The 24640-nt window shown below is 45.5% G+C and overlaps 1 protein-coding gene across 2 annotated transcripts; it reads left to right on the plus strand.

Annotated features, from left to right (window-relative positions):
• The first annotated feature begins 3454 nt into the window (after positions 1-3454).
• LOC146810596 (uncharacterized) lies at positions 3455-23534 on the plus strand. 2 transcript variants are annotated; one of them, XM_085617647.1, is made up of 5 exons: positions 3455-3607; positions 12721-12775; positions 14994-15112; positions 21186-21233; positions 23357-23534. In XM_085617647.1, exons 3-5 carry the CDS (start codon positions 15006-15008, stop codon positions 23508-23510), a joined length of 309 nt encoding a protein of 102 aa, XP_085473773.1. In that variant the 5' UTR covers positions 3455-3607; positions 12721-12775; positions 14994-15005; the 3' UTR covers positions 23511-23534. The 2 variants fall into 2 exon arrangements, with proteins under 2 accessions (XP_085473773.1, XP_085473774.1); XM_085617648.1 differs by having other exon boundaries at positions 3484-3612.
• The last annotated feature ends 1106 nt before the right edge of the window (positions 23535-24640 follow it).

Consider the following 24640-nt stretch of genomic DNA (forward strand, 5'->3'; position numbering starts at 1 on the left):
ACCACCATTACCACCACCCCCACCAGTACCACCACCCGTACCACCACCACCAGTACTACCACCCGCACCACAACCACCAGTATTACCACCAGTACCACCACTAGAACCACCACCACCGGTACCACCACAACCAATAGTACCACCAACACCAGTACCACCACCAATAGCACCACCAGTACCACCAACAGTACCACCACCAATAGCACCACAAGTACCACCAGTACTAGTACTATCAGTACCACCAGTTCCAGTATCACCAGTACCACCATAAATACCACCACCAGTATCACCATCAATACCACCACCAGTAACGCCAATACCACCAGTACCACTACCACCAGTACCACAACCACCAGTACCACCACCACCAGTACCACCACTACCACCACCAGTACTACTTCCAGTATCACCACCAGTACCACCACCAATACCACCACCACCAATACCATCACCACCAGTACCAGTAACACCAGTACCACTACCACCACTACCAGCACCACCACCACTACCAGTACCACCACCACCAATGCCACCACCATCAATACAACCACCACCACCACCAATACCACCTCAGCGCCTCTCACTCTCTAGTAATAGCAGGGGCACTTTACGAGGCCAGAGCTGCAACCAAGACCATCCCTCCTTCCCTCCCTGTGTGCCATAAAGCACAGCCCGCCCTGCACCAGGAGGTGAAGCCAGGGCCCTACTACATCTGGAGTGCTTATTAGGCCAAAGATAGCAATGACATTACGCAATGCCACACTGCATGCTCAAATCACGGAGAGGGCAGGAAATAGCCCTTCCCCTTCCGCTCTTCCCCCTGAGCCTTGACAGTGTAATTACAGTGCGAAAGGTGTTGGAGCGCTTTGTTAGTTTTTATAGCTCGGATCATATGTAACTCTCACTTCACACTTTGTGTCTGTGTAATTTACAATACTTACACATCTTCTTCACTGCGCTATTTACCACTACTTTGAAAACTTGTCAGGCTGGTCTCTTCCTCTGATATTTACAATCTAACAAGAGGTCGAGAAGGCCCTTGATTGCAATGCAATAGGTATCACATTTGCGAGAGTTTAAGCTATTAGTATTGTAAATGACAATGCCTTTTATTTATGTTTTAAAACATAAATAAAAGGCATTGTCATTTACAATGGCAATAGCTCAAACTTGAGTGAATGCGAGACCTATTGCATTGCAAATGCTTGTTGCATTTTATGAAGAAGAAAAACCTTTGAAATCATGGCAAAAATGTAAGTAGCTAAAGCATATCTGGCCGTTTGGGAGGGCTTGCCTAGAGATTCCAGTGTGTTTTCCCCTTTTAGCCTACTGTATGCCAATGGGTCCATGGGACACACTTTAAACAATGGAGAAGCTGTTGCCCCTTGTTCTTCGTTGGATTTGAAAAGAGATGGAACCCATTATTTTCATTTGTTTCTGGATGCTTGCTAGAAAGGAATGTCAACTCGTAGTGCCTATGTGTAATGACCTGGTAGGATACTGAGAAGTCCCCCAAACATCATTCTATACACTCTCCTATACACTTCTGTTGGATTTTATTGGCGTCTTCTCTCTGGTGCTTTCAATAAGGAGCAGTAGGGGGCAAACAAGTGCCACATCACCTTCCAATCAACATCTATTCATACATCAAAGATCTGGCATTAATAGGCACTTTCTCAAATGCTTATTATCTGCAGGATTAGTATGGGGAAGATATTCTTATCTTTGCCCAGGGCCAGCTATTTGTTAGCACAGTCCTGCCTAATCCTCTGTGTCCACTTGATTAATATTTTAAGACAATTACACAAAGTAAAAGTGGTCAGTCAAATCACTCAACACACAGCATACCCCTTCTGTTTAAGTGTATGTGTGCTACAAAGAAAAAATGTGTAGAGAAATGAGAAAGTATCTCACATGCGCACCACCAGAGGAGCTTCTCTCTGGTTCCCAAGACTATTGCATTAACACCTGAAAGATCGTGGTCTTTCTTCAAGGTTTAATACAAAGACACGTTTCCTCCGTTTTCAGCACCAAGCTAGAAGAGTGAGATGGCACCGAGCGGAGGCTGCCTTGCAGATGTTTCCCTTGAGCCTACAGCTATACTGCAAGTTTTTTGGACTCAGACTGTCCTCCCCCAGAGTGAGATGTATCCAGTTCCAGCACTCTTCAAGGCCTAGGTGCCAGGAGCTGCAGTCAAGGAAGACAAGCAAATCCCATGCACCATCCTTAGAACATTGGCTTATCGTGTGGCTCCCAAGTTAATGGAGACAAGAGCGGTGAATACTAACCTATACTTCATAACAGGTAAGTGCTCACTCGTACCTCAAGTAGAAATGACTCATGCGGACATAACAAGGACACAGCCTTCGGCGCAGCCTCCAACACACCAAGGGAGCTTGACCGCATAGCAGAACAATTTTGTTGCAGCCGATGTAGTTGCCATCATGTCCACAAATTATTCTCCAAGACCCATGGGAAATTCAAGGTCAAGTGATCTTATTCCATTTTCTGACATTTAGGAATGTTAATTATTTATTTGTAGCATGTCCTAGAAATTAGCCTCATCATCCACATCTTCCAGTGCCACACTGCATCAAGGTCCCAACTTCTGAAACCAGAAATAGTGGCTTAGTCCCTCATTTCCGGTTTATTGAGGGGATGACTGGACGATTTGAAGATCCTTATAATAGGCCTTCCCAAGCACTGTGGCAAAGTCATCAAAAGGCAAAGGTCACTCGCTACCACATCCCTTAGGCAGGAATTACAGGGGCCTCCATAATCCCTGTTAACCCCACCCCTGTGTATAACTGATACCCGGGGAACTGGTAACTCTTGCCCCGGTTTCCGGATGATTGCCATAGTTAGCATTAGCACTCAAAGTCTTTATATTTCAATTACTCCAGTTGCAGAAAAAGAAAATCTTTTTGCAGTCATCACATAATGTTGCATGTATCGTTTCCAGAGGAATAAAAACTGAATTGAGACGATCCAGAGGCAAAGAGAAACAAACTTGTGCCTGAATTAACCCCCAAGTCCTGTGGCGATCGGCTCTAGAGCCTACATATGTTGAGCACACTGGTGAGGAGAATTGGCGAAAACCTCTTGCTCCCGCCTTGGCCTGGCGCCATAGATGCCAACATCTTAGAAAAGGAAAGTGGGAGATTTTGAAAAACAAACCGGGGGAATAGATTTTCTCCCCTGACTTTTATTGAAGCAGATTCAATTTCAGGAGGAAGACCGTTTAATAAAGCCATTTTTGGTACACAATCGCCTGTCTCCCGGGTCCCGCCTGAACCGGGTCTATTATGCAGTATGTGGCGCCGCGCTATGAGTCCTGAATGTTTTTGTCTCTAGGTGCACTCCGGTACCACACCCTTTGCTCTGCGTTCCCGGGCTTCCCACCGGTACATCTGTAACCGGAAGGGCGGGTTTCTTTGAAGAGGCCCTAGGCTAGGCTCGCCCTGGGAGCTGTGTGGGCAGGGCCGGGTGTGCTTTCAGGCCCCAGGACCACGGTGGACCAGCTTTTCAGGTCTGAGGACGGAAAACCCGGGCAGCCGCAGCACAACGCAGAAAGCAGTGGAAGCAGCAGGGAGCAGCCGACACACAGGTGAGGTAACTGCTCTCCTCGTCCATAACTCTTCATTTTATCTCGTCACGTTTCTGCGCTTTTTTTGTGTGCAAATACAAATGTACCTTTGTGAGGGTGTTGTGCTAGTAGTTTGCTTGTTGTTAGCCCTTCCTGATTTTGGCAGATCAGGAAACTGAGGCACCAAGGGAAGAATAGCTGTATCACCTACTGCAGCATGAGGGGCAGGGACTTGAGCTCGGGTCCCCGAGTCGATCTGCAGTAATGTACCCACAGAGGCCGCATCTCCTGCCTGGCCATGGTGTCATGTGCTCGCCCTTCTCTGTTAAGAGTCCTTCTTGTAGAAATTCAGATAATCCATGCATTGTCCGTAGTTGCGTAGGTTTCGGTAGTGTAATCTGTGCAGAGTAAGGGTGTACTGTATACTAATAACGTTCATATCCATGTAAGACTGTAGCCCCATACTTGCAGGGCTTTTAATAATAATGTACTTGTCTATGGCCGATGAGAGCATCTGTTTCAGAACCCGTAGCAATAACTCCCTCTGGTATCTGTCACATCACTTGTGGAGACCCGGTCAAAATCACTCCTTTTTAAGGGCTTCCGATTTGGTCACTAAGGAAAGTGAGGCCAAGTTAAATTCATTCACCAGGATCACACAATGTGTCCAAGTAAACAAGCCGGGATTTAACGACAACTCTTCTAGTTGCACAATTGATGGTTTAAGAGCTAGACCAAAATCTCATTCTAAGATTGCCACTTTTGTATGTATTTATATTTATTTTATGTAAAATGCCACAAGTGGGTATTTCCTACATGCTTAATACCTTGAGTAAACCTCCATGTGCCCTGCCCCATGGTAAACGCTTCCTATAACCCAGGTGCTGTATGTACTTGGTGCGTTCCCCAGAATCCCCAATCAAAATCGTAATGATTGTAGAAAAATGTATCTTTTCACTTTGATATGACCTTTGCCGTGAATTTTAAGACGAAATTGTAAATGTTTTCAAGAACACTTTTGTATACTGCTCCTAACAACAATAAAAACAGGACCGGACGGTCTCAGTAAAGATGGCACGTAGCTCCATACACACTTTAGCCAGCGGCCAGTTCGGATTTTAGGTTTCGTTCTTAAAATGATTCAAATGAAACTTGAAAACCCGTGATGAATAGTGGCGGTGATGATTAGAGCGCAAGGAGTGACTCAGAGCCACGCACAGCATGTGGCACCTTGGCAGTCTGGCCATAGAAGTGAATGTCTTCACTTTTGACAGTGCAAATAAAAGGTAAATTGCTGCTTTACTGTCTCCTAGTTGATCAAAGCCCATGGCTTTCTACTCCCAATAACACAAACAAACCCAGCCCTAGGTGGTCTTATCAATTTAAGCTATATGGAAATAGAAGCAGACAGCTCACTTACTTAAACAAAATGGCTGACTCCAGTCTGACAGAACATGTCTTCCCCAACCAAGTGCTACTGAGTGGACTCAAGCAGACGCCTCCGTCCCACACAGACGGCAGATGTCAATGCTGTGTCCATGCCGCACTGCGGCCATTACTGGTTCTGTTCATGTACAGCCTGGCGCCTGTCACAGCATAAGAGCAGAGATGGCTGTGAGGGGAACTGCTCCAGCCTATTTCCTTCAAAAGTGCAAAGAACACGTTTTCATGGGACAATGGGTGACTGCAATTCACCTTCTTCTAGGCTGCTGATTCTGCAACAAAAAAAAAAAATACTATTACAAAAATTGGTGTTTTATCATCTGGTTCGTGATCATGTGGACATAAGGCACAAATGCGTTAATATAACCCGCAGGTGACCTGCGGCAGGCCTGCTGGCTGCAATTTCTTAGATGATTTTACTATTTCATTAGGTCGAACCTGGGCAGCGCATGCGCTGCTCTGCGAGGCATGCTGTATTGAGGTAGGGACTTCAAGCTCTGCCTGCTCTCCGTCCACATTTTTCATTGGCTAGTGTCATTGTTCACTGTAAACTGTGGCTGTTCATTGGTCAAAAGGCTTAGTAGTCCCTCCATAATACTGCCTTGTCTCATTTTGTAACCTCCCATGTCGACACCCCCTGTTACGTGTGTTGTTGCTCGGTAGGCTTTAATTACAGCCTCCGAGCACTATTTTCTCAAATGGACACGCTCTCTCCTAATGCTTTTTAAATTTTTTATAGCATGCATTTACAATGCAGCAGGTCTCGCATTTGCAAGAGTTTAAGCTATTGGCATTGTAAATGACAATGCCTTTTATTTATCTGTTTTAAAAACATCACATAAATAAAAGGCATTGTCACTTAAAATGCCAATAGCTCAAACTCTCATTAATGCGAGACCTATTGCATTGCAAATGCTTGTTTTTTGCAGCCAGCCAGCAGGGTCCGAGGGATCCCCTCTGAATAATAATGTGTGTGTGCCCTCCCACCCTACTGTAGGGACTACGCCAGACTCCGTAACGCCTCTGAATGCAAGATACCCTTGCCTGCGGACATAATTCCCTGTGCCCTCCAGCCCTACTCCTGGAAGTAGAATTCTGCCTGAATTGAAAGCTGTAGACGGGGCTAGGCGATGAGTGGGCACAGTGCAGGACTGCACTTACCTTTAGGCAACATGGCAGAGCGATGGGTCGAGGGATGGCAGGGAGCAGTAGGGGGATGGGGGGACGATAGAGAGTGGTACAGCCTCACTAACGGGTTGCGAGATGCAATAGCTAAACCACAGTTTCTATCACTGAGTGTGAGCCTCACTTTGTTTGTCCTTGGAGAAAGATGGTGTTTCTGAAATTGTGTGTGATCATGCCTTCTGTAAGTGCCCGCGTCAGGTAGGAGAATTACTTGCTGATTCCAGGGAGACAGGGGAGTGGACGAATGGAAAGAGACCATGGAGGAGCCAGGGTATTAAAAACAGAGTGGATGAACACTGGATAAGAGAATGAAGAGAGATGGAGTGTGGGGTGACATAGTGGGAAGAAGAATGAACAGAGGCGGAGGGGGACAATGCGCTGAGCATGAAAATTGTAGGAGGAAAATGGAAGGGCTGAGAATGAAAATAGATGGTAGGGTAAAAGAGCGAGGGGATGACAATTCTCATCACCGACATGTTAAGGCTTCCAAATGGAACTGAAATATGCAGAGGCAGGTGCCCACAAGCCAGGAAGTCACAGGCCAGGATCCCATTGTGAAAGCCAGCAGCAAAGTAGACACATGCTGCAGACCGGCAGGAGCAGGATTCAGATTGCTTCTAGTAATAGTATAAACCGTAAGCGTACCTGGTCGTCTAGACTGTTGAATACGGAGCGTAATTTAGGACGAACAACCCTTTACCTGAAGATGTAACCTCTCAAGTTGCAGACCCTCAACCGGAGGTGAAGAAGAAAGGTCCCTGGCTGAAGAGGAGCTCTGAGAGGAGAAGGGTTGTTGGAAAAATTCAAATGGGTCTCACAGACAGTTGGGGGAGAAGGGGAAGCCAAATCCCACGGGCCTAATAAGGAACCATAAATACTTCTGCCTTATTGTTCTTGATCTTTTTAATAACACTGCCTGGCAATGGGAAGGGAGGAAAGGAATAATGAAACCTTTCAATCACATTGACTGCTTATGATCCTGCAGAAGGAAGAGGAAAGCAAAAGAGTGGACAATGATTGCTTTGGGGAGAAGCCAAAAGGTTAAGCCAAGGTAGGACAAATAGATCCACAGTTGACTGTAAAATGAGAGGACATAGAGTCAGACTAAAAGAGGGTGGAAATATTCTAGTCAAGCGATCAACATGCCTATTCAAGCATGCCTTGGTGATGCTTAGCTGCCGCAGATGCTCCTGAAGCAGCAGCAGCACATAGTCCATCCAAAGAGATTTCAGAAACCATTTTCACTTAGTATTCCATCATCGATAAGTGCTCAGCAGTTTTCCCTTTGCGGTGTGTTCCCAGTTAGTGCCTGGTAATCTTGTAAAAGGGACTGAATCGTATGCATAGCATATATTGGCCCTGACTGAAAAATGAGATATCGAAAATTACATTATACTGCCACTTCCTACCTTCATATCAACAGCATATCAACTGCATCAGAAGGGATAGCATCTTCCTAAGATGCAAGCCCCACCATCAAAGAGTCTACTCCAACTGTATGTTAATTCCTCTTCGAAGTGTATAAGAGCGTATCTTGCAAAGATTGGTCTATCCTCCTCCTTCCATTGTGAATGGCTCCATGTTGTGACAGGCTTTCCTGCTCTTTACACTGGTATTGAGGGAAGAAATCTTCATCCTCTGGGAAGGCATCTCGGGAAAGTTCAGATTTTTCCATAGCTGAGTAACAACTTCTGAAAATTCAGCCCCAGGAGTTCAGAAGTTGCCTTACCGTTTAAACACCCCCTCTGCTGAGGTGCCTATTCTGAAAAGCCTGCCTCAGGGTCCGCTGAACCCTCCCTTATTGGCTGTTTATTAAGGGGGAACCATGCCGGGCAGCTAGGGCTGTTTCTACAGCCTTATTGAACAAGGCCTGCAGGGCCGGCTTTAGCACTGGTGGCGCCCTGTGTGACAATGTTTGTTGGCGTCCCCCCATTGACCACCTTCGCCACAGATTCCCTCATTACCACTATTTGACAATACCCCCAAGTCTCCGTAACCACGCTCTCTTAGATTCATTTAGTTTAATAGTGCCACTCATACCATTTTAAGATGTCAGAACACTTTACATCAGACAGGCATTGCACAGAGACAATCATCGCTGTGCAAATCAGTATATAGGAAAGGTTATGTAAGACAGAGGCCTACAAAGCGTAGGAGTCACATGTCAACCTTACTGGTAGGCAATATAGTTTAAGAGTCCTTGGACTGGAAAAGCACAAATTCAGAATTTAAAATGTAACACCATTGTTAGTGGGTTTCTTTAATAATAAGAATTGATTTCTCCCCAAATTATTCCCTTTTGCAAAATTAGGACAATGAAAGACTGGGCAAAAAATATATAGCTCTAATATTTTCCTTGCAATTTACATGCAGCAGGCACATTAGCCCTCTGCACTATATGATTCAAAACCTTTACTAGCCAAAGCTGCGGTCTTTTTCCAGGAAGAAAACTAATCACCCGAGTTGTCATTTTTGATTGATGTCTAGAATCTGCTGAGTCAATGTATGCGGCATCAGGTGCTTTTGAAAGATGAACATGGCGCCCCCACCCTAAGACAGCGCCCGGTGCGGTGGCACCGATCGCACAGCCCTAGAGCCAGCCCTGAAGGCCTGTAGAACCTCGGAAGAGGCAAAGAAGGAATGATTGTCATGTCCTAAGATGGCTCTCCTTCAGACGTTTTAGGAAAGCACTCACAATGGTGTCTCTTCTTTGATTGCTTCCTGCTGCCCTCCATAATGGCAGTGTGTGAATATGGTGGTCGTCGTTGCACAACCACCTGCAACTGAGAAACACTTCTCTGGTACCCAGGTAGCACAAACATGTGACCCCTGCCACGGTTGCATCAGACCCCGTCTGTCTCCGACAGCTGGGAATGCTTCTCCCACTAAGAGTCACGTGTCTTCTCTTCACCATGAAAGGAGAGACTGCACTCAACTGATAAACACCCTCACCTAGTGTTTCCGCTCATGAACACCCCCAACAAGAAGGCCACCTGAATGTACATTCTTTTTTTTTTTAATTCTTTGTATTGCCATTTAGTGTTACAATGCAATACAAGACATTAGCTTCAAACAATTAACAAGAGGAAAAGAAAATGAGGGACTGGGTGGGAGGGAGTCGAGAGGGGAAGACAGCCAGCATGTAAAGACATCAGAACCGCAACATATTGGTGCCCAGAATGTGGATTACACATCAATATTGTCGCTCCAAAGCCCGGATCCGATAGACACAAACCTCGGCATTGTAGGGGGTGGGACAGGAGAGGCGCGACCCGCAGGGCATGTCTCATTGACAAGGGGTAGACAGTTCATCACGATCACGGGTCCCTTTATAAATACCTCCCCCTATTACATGTTAACTTCAGGCCATCGGTTGTCGGTATTATGTGGTGTGTATTTGAGGGGAGGGGGTATCTCCCAATCTCAGATATGTTAAGAGGGGCTCCCAAATGTCCTTGGGCCCGGCCGTAGGGGGCATCAATTCCCAGAACGTGGGCAATTGTTCCTGGCAGTACATTGCATCCCGCGGCCAAAGTGTGGCCCTGGGTGCAGCTTTCTCCCCTCAGGGTTTGGCTAGGAGTCGGGGCATAGCTGTTAGGTGCCTGTGTGCTGGTGGTAGAACTTTAACGGACCCTAGTAGACTGACCGGGTGCATTTGCAGTATAGGATGGCCGATGATCTGTAGAAGAGTGGAGTGTACTTCTTGCCAGTATTTTGCTATCCCAGGAGATTCCCAAACTAAGGTGCCTCGCGCAGCATGCCTCCTCCCTCAAACCTGTGTCTTGCAGTTGTAGGGGTGTACAATAAAGCCTGTGAAGGAACTTGAAATGAATGAGACGCAATCTGTAATTAGGCGAAAGGGCAAATGTATTTTAATTAAACCTGAAACCTAGGCATCCTTGATAGTAGCCAACAACAAGACAGGAAGAAGATTACCACGAAGGAACAGACAGAAGGCCACTAAGGCATGTCTGGTATGAAAACAATAAAAAAAAAGCTCTATACTTCCTTAAAGGGTCCTGCACTGACTAGATCAAAGCTGCAGGACCAACATATTTTAAAAGATAAATATTTAGTACATATTGTGTGCACGCACAGGCACCGTGTCCAAGTTAGGACAGGAAAATAAAGGATGTGGTTAGGTGTAGGTTTCCTTTTCAAGTATTAAATTGGGAGGTGGGGTTAAATCTCCCTTCTATTCCCAGCAATTAAAGGAATAGGAGCGTGAGTTTTGTAGTACAGGATTGGCACATTATGTCTCGCATCGAGGCAGACCTCGTGATGTAAGGGATGGAACAGGAAGGTGGACAAGGTGGTAATGCAGAGTGTGAACTATAGTGGAAGACTGATAAGATGTGGCACAATAGCAGGGGAAGCGTAAAAAATTTAACCATCCATACAGAACAACAGCTATGGTGTGCAACAAAGGGGACATCCTATGTGGGTGTGCACTGTGGCAGGCGATAGATAAAAGGAGATATGGAGGCAGGTGTGCAAACAAAACAACCCACAATATCTGCAACATGGCATCTGTGGCACCAAAAAGACTGTCATTTAAACAACAAAGACCTGGCTTTTGATGGGGCAGCATTGAATTTTTACAGAGGAAAGGTGTTTAGGGGGTATCTACCTCCACCCAACAGCTGATAAATCTTTTAGTCTAAGGCCATTCTAGGTACCCCTAACATTCAAGTTTATAAAAATAAAGTTAGTCAGAACACTCCACAAACATATACCCGTAATCAAGAAATGTGAGTATAAGACACATCAAAAATGAGTGAAAGGGTGAGAAAGCACCTCACGTGCGCTATACCAGAGGAGCTACTGGCAGGTTCTCACCAGCATGCCCACATCTATCATCATCGGTTGCTTCCTCACTGAAAATACAGAGTTTGTGTCCAGTAAAGAGACAAGAAAGGTGAAAGATTAGAAATGAATGGATCCAAAGCAAAAAACCCAGTGAACTATACGGGACAGTGTGTCCCAGAAATAAAATTGAGTTAAGACTCACATTTGGCTTTGCCCTCTTTATTCACATTCGTGAGCTTACTCGAAATTAAAAGCACAGCATGTTGCAAACCTTTTCAAAGTAGGCCAAAACGACTGTAACAGGGGAAACAAGCATTGGCAAAGCCAATAGTTCCTGCCTTTGTGACATATTGGCTTTGCCTTTTTTTTTTAGCCACACTGCACAGAATCCACGATGCTGTGCAGCATGGCTAAAGTTAAAGAAAAAACAAAAGCCTTTGCTGTGGCTACCCACACATGAATAAACCTACAAAAAGAGGTGGGTGTTTTATTTCTTTTTAGTTACCGGTGTGCGTTGTTTTTTGTTTTTAAACGGGTGGGTTGAGCGGAAGCATCTCAAGGGAGGTAGGGGGGACAGCTGAGCAAAACGGCATAGAATGGGGGGCGAACGGTGAAGCAACACAGGGGAGGGTGTGGGGGAAACACCCAAGCAACCAAGGAGGGGATGTGAAAGCAACATGGGGAGAGGCGGGAGGGGAACATGAAAGGAACAGGGGTGGAGGGTAGGACCAAAGGCAGCATATTGGTTGGGGGAAGCAACATGGAGGATGAGGGTGGTGGAAATATTGGGGGGCAGATGGGCCAGAGCAAGAGGTAGTAGGGTGGGTAGAAGGAGTCAAGCAATAGAGAGTAACACAGTTTACAAGGGAAGACACGCACATGAGGGAGACGGCTCAAGAACACACTCACTCTAATGGAGAGCTTCACACGAAAGAAAAGAAGTAGTGCTTGAAAAGTAAGCAACAGAAGCAGCAATGCCAACCAGTCAAAGAGATTTTAAAGTGGCAATGCCCCATGGGAGGGACAAACACAAGTTGACACGCTAGGACATGAATAAGGAGCAGTCAAATGAGAGTGATAAGGAAAGCCAACCAAGGGTAAGCAATGGCCTGGCTTTGAGGCCCTCTGTGTGCTTGGTGAGCCACAGTATGCCTCTCAACAGACAGCGCATGTGCTGGCTAGTAGGCTTGACCTAAAAAGGAGGCAAACTACCAATGAAAAAATTATGTCTGGCATGACACCTTGACCTCTGCAAGTCTGTCGCCAATCTGCTGGGTAGCACAGTGACTAACTGGGAAAAGCAGAAGTAAGGGGAAATGGGTGGCCACTAGCTCAATATCAGCTTACATTATGCTACCAAAGCTCCCTTGGCCTTCCCAAGAGAGCGTGGAAGGGTTTGCAACTGGAGCACCTCTCTGGTTAACAAGGAATCACTCTTTGAAATTGTGTTTTGTTGTTTGATGAGTCCTATCTGTGCATTTAACCTGGTCGAATAGCGCAGAGGATGCAACATCTGCTGAAAATATATATGAGTGATGTTTATATAAAAGGTGGCTTCAGTCCTTGGAAAGCTGTCTCAACCTTTCTTTCTTGAGAGTTGGCTGAAGTTAGGAACAACAGCTATTAACCCAGCAAAAAACACGTGAGTTTGTCATGTGAAGTTGACCACAATAATATTATAACTGTTTACTTTACAGATTACGCAAACAGAAGGCTCAAAGGAAGGATCCAAGATGTCTGGGGTTTTAAAATGTAAGTTTGTGTTTGTTTTGACTGACGGCGAGATTAGTTAGAGGAGCGTAACACCTTACCTTCAGGACAAGCTGGATTTAGAAAAGCTCACAGCCTTCATCACAGGCTTCATATGCTTTATCTTCTCCACAAGTCTTGGAGTTGAACGTGAGGTAGCCTGTCTGTTGCATTCATTGATCTATGAAATACTCTTGACAAAGTGCTCTGTGCTCTATTTAACTAAGGCGTAAAGAATCTGAATGGAGCATTTCTACTGGTGCCCTACGAGCATCATAGGGCTGTATAGAGATCGGATTAGTCGAGAGCCAGCTCTTCACTCACCCCTGATTGCTTTCAGCGGGCAGTTATTCTGGTGCCAACAGTGTCTGTGCAAGTCACCCGTGGGATCTTGTTAGCAAACAGGAGCAAATCCTCTCAGAACAGCTAGCTCCTTAGTCGGGGCCAGTTCTTCATTGTGTTGGAAATGTCTGGGATATGCGCTAATAATTGAATCCCAAAGTTATGTTGTGATCCAATATATTATGGCCATTGTAGTCATTTGTGTGGTAATAGATCTCCTCAGAATTGTGATTGACAGCAGCTACTAACAAATCTTTTATTCTGTTTGAAGCTCATCAGAGGAGTGTAGTCCTGCTGCCTAATAAAAAGTCAACTATTGACTAAACACCATGCCCTTGAATTGATTCAAATAACAGCCTGTGCTGCAAGGGAACATCTCCACTGGTATAAAGCTAAAGCCACTACACCCGAGAAGCAGAAACACACATCCAAGCGAGTGAGTTGTGACTGCACAACATGAAGCCAGCATGGAAGTATCTGGGGTGCGTTCATGGACCGTAATAACTTCACTTCCTTCTGGCCTTCTTTGTATTGTGGACCTTGCAAAGGTACATTTGACAGTTCATCTCGTGCATCATAACTGCAGGCGTCAGTAGCTCAAACTCTCGTCTCTCAGTACATGATGATCAGAAGGCTCTAGGTTCATACGATTAAGAACTAACAGAGTGTTAAATGGTGGCGAGGAACTTTCTCACACGACTCACCTGACGATGACTCCAATGGAGTTAGTGCCAAGTGCCGGGTATCCTGCAATATGACAGATGCTTGCTTCTTCAAGGCAGCACCGTGAATACCTCAGTGAGAGTTTGTTGCAGGAGCGGATTATTTACGGTGTTGATTGGTGTCGAAAGATTAACAAAATCACAGAACAAACACAACTGCAGTCCCTCTCCAATTGCAAGCACTGGCACTGAGAAAATAACACCCAGTATTCTCAACAGAGTGAAGCCTGATTGAAACAGATCTAATGTGCCATGTTCTGCAGGGAGCACTTGTAGGTGTGTATTGCACCATTGTCCATCAGCCTAGCTGGAAAAGGTCCAAGAAGGCTGGGCAACAACTCACTAGATCAAAAGGCTCCAACGAAGAGTTCTTCAGTGGTGTCCTGATCACCTCTGTCTGAATGACACGGATACCTCCCCAAGGCTAGAGAAATGGTAGCCAAAGCAACGCCTCGTTAGGGGTAGTAAGCGAGTTATAAGTGCAATTTAAACACTTGTCTAAGTACCAGAATAACTATCTCAAACATTTACTTAACCAAAAGACTTGCCAGTTTGTCAACTGATTGTTTAATGTGGAGTTCGGGTGTTGTGAGATGTATGCAGTATTTAGTGACCTTAAAGAGAGCGCTGTTTATGTTGAATCTTTGCCTATGGTGTTTCTGTAGTAATCATCATTGGTTTCTATGATGAACTGCCCCAGTTTGGAATGGAACCGCTTCTTGGAGGTGAGGACCTCTGGCAGGTGTCTGCATCTCTAGTATCTGTGTCTATGATATCAATCATGAATTCATTGTTACTTTCCCCGACCATTTTGTTTTATTTTCACTTTGTGTACACCTTTTTGTTGTGTGGCACAGTTTGCATTGGACACATTATTATATATACATCTATTATGTGAAAATATTACAGTAACTATTTTTGTTCCGTTTAGAGATGTCACCCAGGTCCATCACTCCAATAGCAGCCAATGTTCAAAGCTTATCACAATTATCCCAAATATTCAAAGGTGGCTTCAAAATGCACTCTGACCCCTCTCTCTGCCTGCTGCCTTCTCCTCTACCCTTCCTCCCTCCACCCAGGTAGGAAAGGATGGGCTTGAACACAGTGAAGCAGAAGTCAAGACTGTCTTAATTCTTTTTCTGTTTTGTGTTTCTTAGTCTTTGGCAAAGATGATGACAAAGACAAAGACAAACATAAAGACAAGGATCATGACAAAGACAAGAAAAAAGATGAAGGAAAAAAAGACAAAAAGGATAAGAAAAAGAAGGAGAAGAAGGTAAGTGAGAGACCACTAGGGTCACTTACTGGAGGGTTGAAATGTCACAGGTTTCATTCCGTGCAGCCTTTATCTGTATTTTCTCTTGATTTCTCTGCCATTGTTTGTATGGCCATGGGACTTGCCAGTGCTTCTCGGTACAACCATTCCCACCCATTATCTGTCTCAGAATAACTGCTCCCTTTCCAACCTCACAGGGGGGTTTAGCTTTCTAGTGTATGTATCCGCTGAGTATCCAATCCAAGTGTATTGCCCTCTAGTGCAAGATCTCACAGCGGATTCCCCCACCTGCATGATAAGAAACAAAAAAAGTATTCTGTGAATACTTGACTAGCCGACCATGGCGCTATACACGTCCTATGTGTAAGAAAGATGCTGCTTGATTTTGTGTCACATTGTAATCGACCTGCCAACCTAAAAACATTCACAGTGTGAGGAGTGGGCGGGGCTTCATGCCAAGAACTGACTGAGTGACACTTTTGCCCTTCCCCTCCACTAACCCCACTCTCCCTTCCCCCTCAAGAAACAACAACGGCTTGCTGAGACTGCCACTTATGTCCCGGGTGTTTTCTGAACCCCCCTTATGGACATCGACTGCTCAAAGCCTCTTAGGATGAGTTGAGTGCGGGTGATTCCAGCTCCCCTTCCCTTCCACTCTGTGATATTGGCTCTTCGAAGGGTCACTGTCTGTAGGGAGTAAATACATTGGCCCAACGTGTGGGACTTTGGGCAACTATCCATTGTAAATGGGTTATTGTCCGTGTTTTTTCAGTGTGTGATTATGGGTTGACCAGCAGTCAAAATGGAGCCCTCGCTTTGAGAAGAGCTTTGGCAGCCTACAACACAATGACGGATACAGTGAACTTTGAGATCAATACACTGTGGTCTGAGGAGGAAGAGTTGTAGTTTGTAATGCAAAAATAGCTGATCACGATGAGGTCACACTGTATGAAACTACACACTGTGATTTAGAAGGAAACTTTTTATTTCCAGCAGATGCACAATATTTAAAAAAAAAAAAAGTTTTTATTGTTTTATATTTTACTCCTGAAACAATAAAATAACAATTTTACAGCAATCACAGATTGAGAAATTGAGCATCTGACAGTTCTCAGAACTGAGACGTATAGATACACAATATACGCAATAGGATACACTGCATTTTAGGATAATGCATTGTTGACACAGGTTGAAATATTGTATTTTTGATTGGGAAAGCTATTTTAGTTGAATGTGTTTTATTTTACATTCTTGTCCAAGATGTTTGCTATGTATATATTTTGGTAGTTCCACAATAAGTTTTATCTTTCTGTTTCTCATACCTAGTCACCCATCACCTCACTGGCAGTACTACTATGGAGTCTACCTTCCACCCCCCCCATTGCCCCATGCGATTCCTGTACTTGCCCCCAATGAGTGTGAATCACACACTTATACGTTCCTTTGTCCGGAGGGACCGGAGCTCTTATACAGTGTAAAATTAGCTTGCTTTTGCATATTTTCATCTTCTGTTAATATGGTATAACTGACAACAGCTATATTTATCCCTGTGCCAGCTCCCCTTGCTGCTGCCATAAGCCTAGTGCTCTATCTGACTTCTCACTGCTCTTCTTTGCCTTCTCTCGCTGCCCCATTACTCTTGTTTTCTGTGCCTGGTATCCTTTAAGTTGATTCGGTTGTTATTTACTCAGTGTTTGTTTTATTACTATCTACCCTTCGTTGCCTGCTCCCCGTGCCCCATCATTGTTGTTTTCTATACCCATTATCCCTCTGTAAATCGATTCTGTTGTCGTTATTTATTTACTTAGTTTTTTTTCTGATGCCGTACCTGTGCCTTTCATTATTTTATTACTGTTACCTGTTGCTTGTTTTGACCTCACTGCTAGGTTTTTTCCGCCGCTCCTGCCTCCCGCTTCCCAGCATCCCTTACGCCTACCCAGAACCTACTTAATGGAGGCCTCAGCGCAGCTGCACATCAGCTGCATGCAGCGGGCATGTCATCAGCACTCCAAAGGTGCCTAGACCGTGCCCAGCACCAGGAACCCTTGATCTCCCATCACCCGCAGCTACACCAGTGCTGAGATCAGAGCCTGGGACCCTGGATGCCGCAACAACAATTGCTGCCTCGCACCTCTTCGATCAACTGTAGGACCTTTCTCTTGCCACCACTACCTCTTTGTCTGCAATTCACCACCTTCCGCCCTCATGGAATCCTCCACCACACTCACCTTACTGACCGCAACTACCACAGAACCACTCCACTGCCTCCTGTTCAATGCCCGATTGCTCTGCAAACACACCACCAAAATCTGGGACACCATCACCACCGTCACCCCCAACATTGTCTTATTCACTGAGACTTGGCTCAACCCCTCTGCCACCCCCAACATCGCCACTGCTACATCCAACGGATACAAGATGATACACAGGGACAACACCAACAGACACGGAGGTGGCATCGCCATCATCCACAGAGAACCCATCTGTTGCACGTCCACTGAAGATGTCACAACACCTATCAGACAGCACCTCAACTTCCATCTCCAAACCGACTGCAGAACAACCTCCAGGCCGACGCCCAGATTTCTGCACCATATTCCAGAATTCATTGCCCCACTCACCATTGACTCCAAATACTACATCTTTCTCAGTGACCTTAACTTACACTTCGAAGACCGCGAAGACACAAACAGCACCAACCTCCTGGAAAGCATAAGCAATATCGGCCTCACCCAACTAGTTCACCAACCGTACACACTGTGCAGGACACATGCTTGACCCAATCTTCACTGCCAGCAACAGAGTCAAGTACAGCCATGTCACCGAATTCACCTGGACCGACCATGCCATTGCACACTTTGCCATAGCAGGAGCACTATACACCACCACCAATACCCCAAGCTCCTCCCACTGCAGCTGGAACAAAGTGACACAGGCCCAATGGATTGAGGCCTTAAGCACTTCCCATGCCGACCCCACAACCAACCTCAAACATACCGAGAGCCTCTCCACCTGGATCACCAAATGTACTGACAGATTTGCCCCTATCAAGCCCGTCAAGTCCAGTAGATCCATCAAACAAGTCAGCTGGTTCACACCAGAAACTCAGGACCATGAAACGCAACTGCAAAAGTCTAGAGAGATGATGGCACACCAGCAAAGATCCCACAAACCTGGATGCCGCAACAACAACCGCCTCGCATCTCCTTGATCATCAGTAGGACGTTTCTCCTGCCCCCACTGCCTCTTTGCTTGCAACTCAGCACCATTCGCCCTCACGGAATCCTTCACCACACCTACCTCACCGGCCGTGACCGCCACAGAACCACTCCACTGCCTCCTCCTCAACGTCTGATCACTCTGCAAACAGGCCACGGAAATCTGGAACACCATCACCACCCCCACACCTGACATTGTCTTCATCACTGAGACCTGGCTCAACCCCGCCGCCGCTCCTGACATCGCCATAGCTACACCCAACGGATACAAGATGATATACCAGGACTGCACTATAAAACACGGAGGCTGCATCACCATCATCCACAAAGAAACCATCCGTTGCACCACCACCAAAGACAGCCCCACACCTATCATGGAACACCTCAACTTTCAACTCCAGGGGGGAGGACCCACTGCTGAGATATAAGAAACTATGGTTATCTTTGGGGCTTGCATTGGCCAAATGCAACATAGGACGTTTGTGGGGTGCAAGAGAGGCTCCAACTGTGATGGGATGGGTGTGGGACATGGACTGGTGTATGCCAAATGAAAAAACAATCTATTTGGACAGGGGGTGTCCATGCAAATGGAAAAAATATATAGTCAGATTGGTGCTCCTATAGAGGAATGAGTGAGGGATCCAGTGAATGTCCTGATGTCCATGAGGAGAATTCTCTCTGATATTGTGATAACTAATTTTTGTATGGTGCTCGATGTATCAGATTCTGAAGTCGAAATGTGTACATGTATTAGGCATTGGGGCTCCGCCCTAGTGATGACACATGAAAATAATGCAAGATGTCTATGCCTCTGTTTACCTATAAAATTCAATAAAAAAAATTATGAAACAAAATGTCAACTCCAAACCGATGGCAGAGCGACCATCAGGGGCTCCCTCGCATACAGAGGCCCACATCCCGGCTTCTGTACCCCATTCTAGAATTAATCGCTCCACTAGTCATCGACTCCAAACACTACATCTTCCTAAGTGACCTCGGCTTCCACCTCGATGACCCCGATGACACAAACACCACCAACGTCCTGGAAAGCATGACCAGTATCAGGTCATGGTTCACTGACCGCAAACAGCACAGTACACACACTTGACCCAATCTTCACTGCCAGCAACAGAGTCTAATTCAGCCACAACTGCATTATGAGCATCACTAAATGGACGATGGCCAACTGACTGAAGCTCAACACCGACAAGACTGAAGTGCTGATCTTTAGAAACAGCACCTCCCCGTGGAACGACACCTGGTGGTCTTCTGAACTGTGACCCATACCGACAGACCACGTCATGAAACGCCAGACCAACGGAGTCTCCTCCACCTGCTTCGACACCCTTCACATGCTCCAAAAGGTCTTCAGATAGCTCCCCGGTAAGACCAGGAATTCTATCACCCAAGCCCTAGTCACTAGTCAACTCAACCATGGCAATGCACTCTATGCAGTCTATGCAGGAATTACCTCTCAACTCCTGAAGAGACTCCAGATTATATAGAACTCAGCTGACAGACTCATCCACAACCTCTCCAAATGAAGGTACGTCAACCCCACCTCAGGAACCTCAATTGGCTCCCCGTCCAGAAGAGATGCTAATAAAAGATGCTGATAAATCCATACAAGGTCCTCCACTACCAAGGACCAGCATGAATGAACCACCTCCTGCACTACCACCAACCAACCCTCCAGACACCTGCGCTCTTCCTCCCTCACTCACACTCCCCACAGCTGTTGAAGGTACAGGGAGGACACTCCATCTGCTATGTCGCCATCAAGTCCTGGAATGACCTTCCAATCCACCTCTGAACAGCATCCTTTCTCACGGAATTCAGAAAGGGACTCAAGTCCTGGCTGTTTGAATAATTGCAACAGGATCCTAGCGCCTGCATACCCTCACTGGTGGTTAGCCACGCTACCCATCCTGATTGATTGATTGATTTATTCACTCCGCCTTATCACAACTATATGTACTGTTTTGTTAATATGCACAGTGTTTCTTGTGGGAATTATACTTTTCTTAAATCACTAAAATACAATTGCAAAAACAACAAATTACAACAAGTTGCAGTAGCTGTTTATTATCTCTCTTCTACTATTACTGGGATGCAGTCCTTTATGTTTCCCCTCACTTTGCCCTACTCCACTTACACTGATGTGCAAGTAGTACCCATTCCAACATGAAACTGTCACATCCCACCTTACACCAGCATTTCCTGCCACACCATGTAGAACTCTGCCTGGCTCTATTATACACCATCACAACCCCTCTAGCATTGCCCACACTCCCCGTACGGCTGTACCCTGTTACACCCATCTTACCCTGCTATACCTTGTCAAACACTATCAGGGCCCCCATACCCATCTCACACCACTCTAGCATCATAGCCCCTTATACCCTGTGCTTCCATGCCGCATTGCGTCTGTCCTGCCATCTACAGATCTGTCACAACACACCCCACTCTGGACCATGCTGCCTTGTAGAATCTAACCATACACCGTCACACCCTCCCTCAACCCTTACCTACCTTACACCCTCACTCCCACCAACATGGCAACCCCTACACCACAGCACCATATCACACTACAGAGCGTTACGCTCAGCCTTGCAACACCTGCATTGTAGGTAATGGACGCTGTGCGCTAGTGATGAGGAGTGCGGTCCTTAAATTGATTCATCTGCAGCATTCTTAAGACTGGGCCCTGGCTCTTTGCACTTGTGCTGAAGCCCTGAGCTGTGGACAGGATGCTCACTGCTGCAGGGATGTTGTTTACTGCTTTGCCGGATGGCAGTGAACCAGAGCACGGCCTGGCACTAACCCTGGTTTTTTCTCTTTCTTTGTTCTGTTAGGAAGGAGACAAACATGGCAGCAGCAGCAGCTCCGACAGTGACTCTGAGGTAAAGCATTGAGCATATGCCACCAGGCAGCGCATGGGGTGAATGCTAGAGACAAGGACCCTCCCTCTTAGGAAATTATGGCTTAAAGATAGAGAACTTTATTGAGGCGGAAGGTACTATGCTCAAACGTGGTGGTTCACCCGCTCAATGTAGAGTTTGGTCATGTCTCTGCCAGTGGGACCACATATGGATTTGTCAATTAAAACTTTTTTCCTGAGGGCCCGACTGAAACAGTCTTTCAGTCACAGGATCTCAGAACCTCTGCTCTGTTTAGGGTGGATCTTCCTACATGCTCCCCCCGCTTAGTACTGCCAGGAAAAGCCTAGTGATCTTGAACAAGAAATCAAATGAAAGACCACCACACGCTTGGAGATAACTCCCAGCTTGTCAGAGACATTTTATTTTTCAAAAACAAACTTCTTCTTTGGGAGTTTGTTTAGATAAAAATGTGCTGTGCAGGAACATTGAACATGGTGGCAGCACAGCAAAGCTTCAGTGACCTCATTGGAGTCGCCCTGGAGGGAGCTCCTCTTGAAGGACAGAGATCTTCCCTGGGCAGGTGGACATCTCTAAATGTAGTAGGCCACAGTCCAGCCGGGCAGCTGAGTAACTCCCCTGGGTGCACTGGTGGACCGGAGCGAAAGCCACTGAGAGCTAAAAAACCCATGAGTCTGTTCTGATTTCAGTCTTAGCTATGTGGGTGGTGCTCATTTGTGGAAATCTACCGTGAGCTACAAAGAAATTTGCCTTAGAGTTTAGTTTGCAGTTTTTAAGCTTTGCCAATTGTTGTCATACATAAGATGTACAGTTTGACTGTTGCACCATGACATTGCTATTTTAATTATTGCTACATAATAAAGAAATGCACGTCTTTACTGTTGCTATTTTTCACAGCCACTGCTGTTATCTGTTTGCTGTGTAGAACTCATGGCTGGCTGACTGAACAATGTGTGGATACTGCTCGTCTCCAAGTGTGAATCAAATGTTTCCTCTTTAGGATCCTGCTTTGTCTCATAACAACGTGTTAATTTTACTCTGGTTGTCTGTGTGCACTGCCACAAAATGATTTGTATTTTTATTACGAGAAGGCTACCCAATGACCCCATTCTAATATGGGAAGAAGTCTTTGATTTTCATTGAATTACCCGTTCTGTGACTTTCTTTTTGCACATCATTTTAACGAATTGTGGAATATGGTTTTAAACTACAATAGTTAAAAGGAAATGTGTATTGCAACGTCGCGCCCCTGATGACATGGAGCAATTTGGAGACATTATTTTCAACAAGCATTTGCAATGCAACAGGTCTCGCATTTCCGAGAGTTTTTGCTATTGGCATTGTAAATGACATTGCCTTTTGTTTATTTGTAGTTTTTAAAACAGATAAAAGGCATTGTCATTTACAATGCCAATAGGTTAAACTCTTGCAAATGCGAGTTCTATTGCATTACAAATGCGTTCAGCGCCGTGCTATAAACATTTTTAAAAGGAGTTAGGAGAGATCATGTCGACAAAGCTAGAAAATAGTCCTCGGAGGCTGTAATTACAGCCTACCGAGTAACAACACACGTAACAGAGGGTGTCGCCATGGACGGTTACAAAATGAGACAAAGCGATACTAAGGAGGGACTACTAAGCCTATTGACCAATGAACAACCACAGTTTACAGTGGACAATGACACAAGCCAATAAAAAATATGGGTGGACAGTGGACAAAGCTTCAAGTCCCTACCTAAATACAGCATGCCTCTCAGAGCAGCGCATGTGCTGCTCAGGCTCGACCTAAAAACTAGGGCTGATTTCGGCAGAAGTGGGACATCCTCCAAAAAGTGGCACGGTCCCATCTGCTATATTAAGTGTGTATGGATGTCAAAGCCACTCAAAAAATGTCGGGCAGGACATCCCCTGCTGTTGGGAGGACTGTTGGGGATCCAGCTGCCCCAAGAAAGGAAGTCGTTACTGTAAACTTATCCAGTTCGGACATCTTGCCTGACCTATCGCAATTAACCGGGCCGACTGTAATGGCGCTGCTGTGATATGTGGCATCTCGGGGGAGGAGTGGGCTGTAAGCTCTTGAAAGCGAGGGCACCTTTTGATAACTCTTCTCTTTCTTCTTATCCACAGGGAGAAAAGAAGAAGAAGAGCAAACACTGATGTCGGGCCAAAGAATGGGGGATCTCTGAACCACATCTGCACTGCCACGGCCCACCAGCACTGGGACGGCCACTACTATCTTTGTGTATGTTCATGTCATGCCAGTCACACTGGTAATAGCTAGGGAACAGTAAAAGAGAAAATGTGACACTTGTGTTGTCTGTTTGTCAAACTATGTGATGGAACATGCCATCATCTCCGAGTGTTAGGGTTTCAATTATGAGCGTGAAATGGGATTCACTGTTGAAAAAGTAGCGAAAGAGGCCCCTCACATGGAGTTTTCAGCCAGTCTTTTGTGCCAGAGACCTGCATGCCTCACCGCTGCTATCCGTAGTGCAGAATTGTATAGGGGCCACAGAGGCTATGTATTGTGCAGTGTAAACAGAACCTATATACCTACCTACCTACCTACATATATTTATATATATACATTTATATATATATATATATATATATATATATATATATATACAAGTGTATTCATATATATCCCCGTTTCCCTCACCGTTTTTTTAAACCAGTAGTTATTTCAGGAGGACACTCATAAAATTGAAAAGAATTTCGAAAATTATGCATCTTTTTTTAAGGTCTAATATCTTGAATCTTGAAGTGCATGTTATGCATCAGATGGTTTATGCAGCATAGTCAGCAAATCAATAATCACTGGGTAAGCAGAACTGCATAATTCCACTAGCTCTCACTGTATTTGGCCCTTCAAAGCGCATTATTAAGATCAGGACTCACAACTCCTATCTGTACTGTGTTAGAGAGAGCAAAGCTAGTGCCACCCATCAGAGCAGATACATGTCATTTATTTGAACTTATTCTTGACAGTTTTTTTATATAGCGCCACTTCACCAAGTGGTATTAGGGCGCTTTACAATAAAACAATGTCATATTACTGCAGCATAATATGAGTACAATGTGAGTATAATATGTGTGACACCTTCCAGCCAGATTTTATCTACATCCACTTTACATAGTAGCATTTTTTGAGCCCTTACTTGGAAGTGTTAAAAGCAAAATGACATTTTGCTGAATGGGCATGCTGTTGGCAGAAAATTGGGCTGGCTGAAAGTGTCATTTATTACATGCATCGGACCACAGTATACAGGAAACAGTATAGTTAGTAAGAATCTAACCTTGTCGTCCTGCTCTCTGCTAGTAGGAGTGCACCTAGGATCTGGGCTCAACTGCTGCCGTGATGGATGTTTGCCAACAGTGGCTGCTAGCCAGTGGACTCCGATCCAGGGC

This window comes from Triturus cristatus, chromosome 7, assembly GCF_964204655.1.
Source record: "Triturus cristatus chromosome 7, aTriCri1.1, whole genome shotgun sequence".
NCBI lineage: Eukaryota > Metazoa > Chordata > Amphibia > Caudata > Salamandridae > Triturus > Triturus cristatus.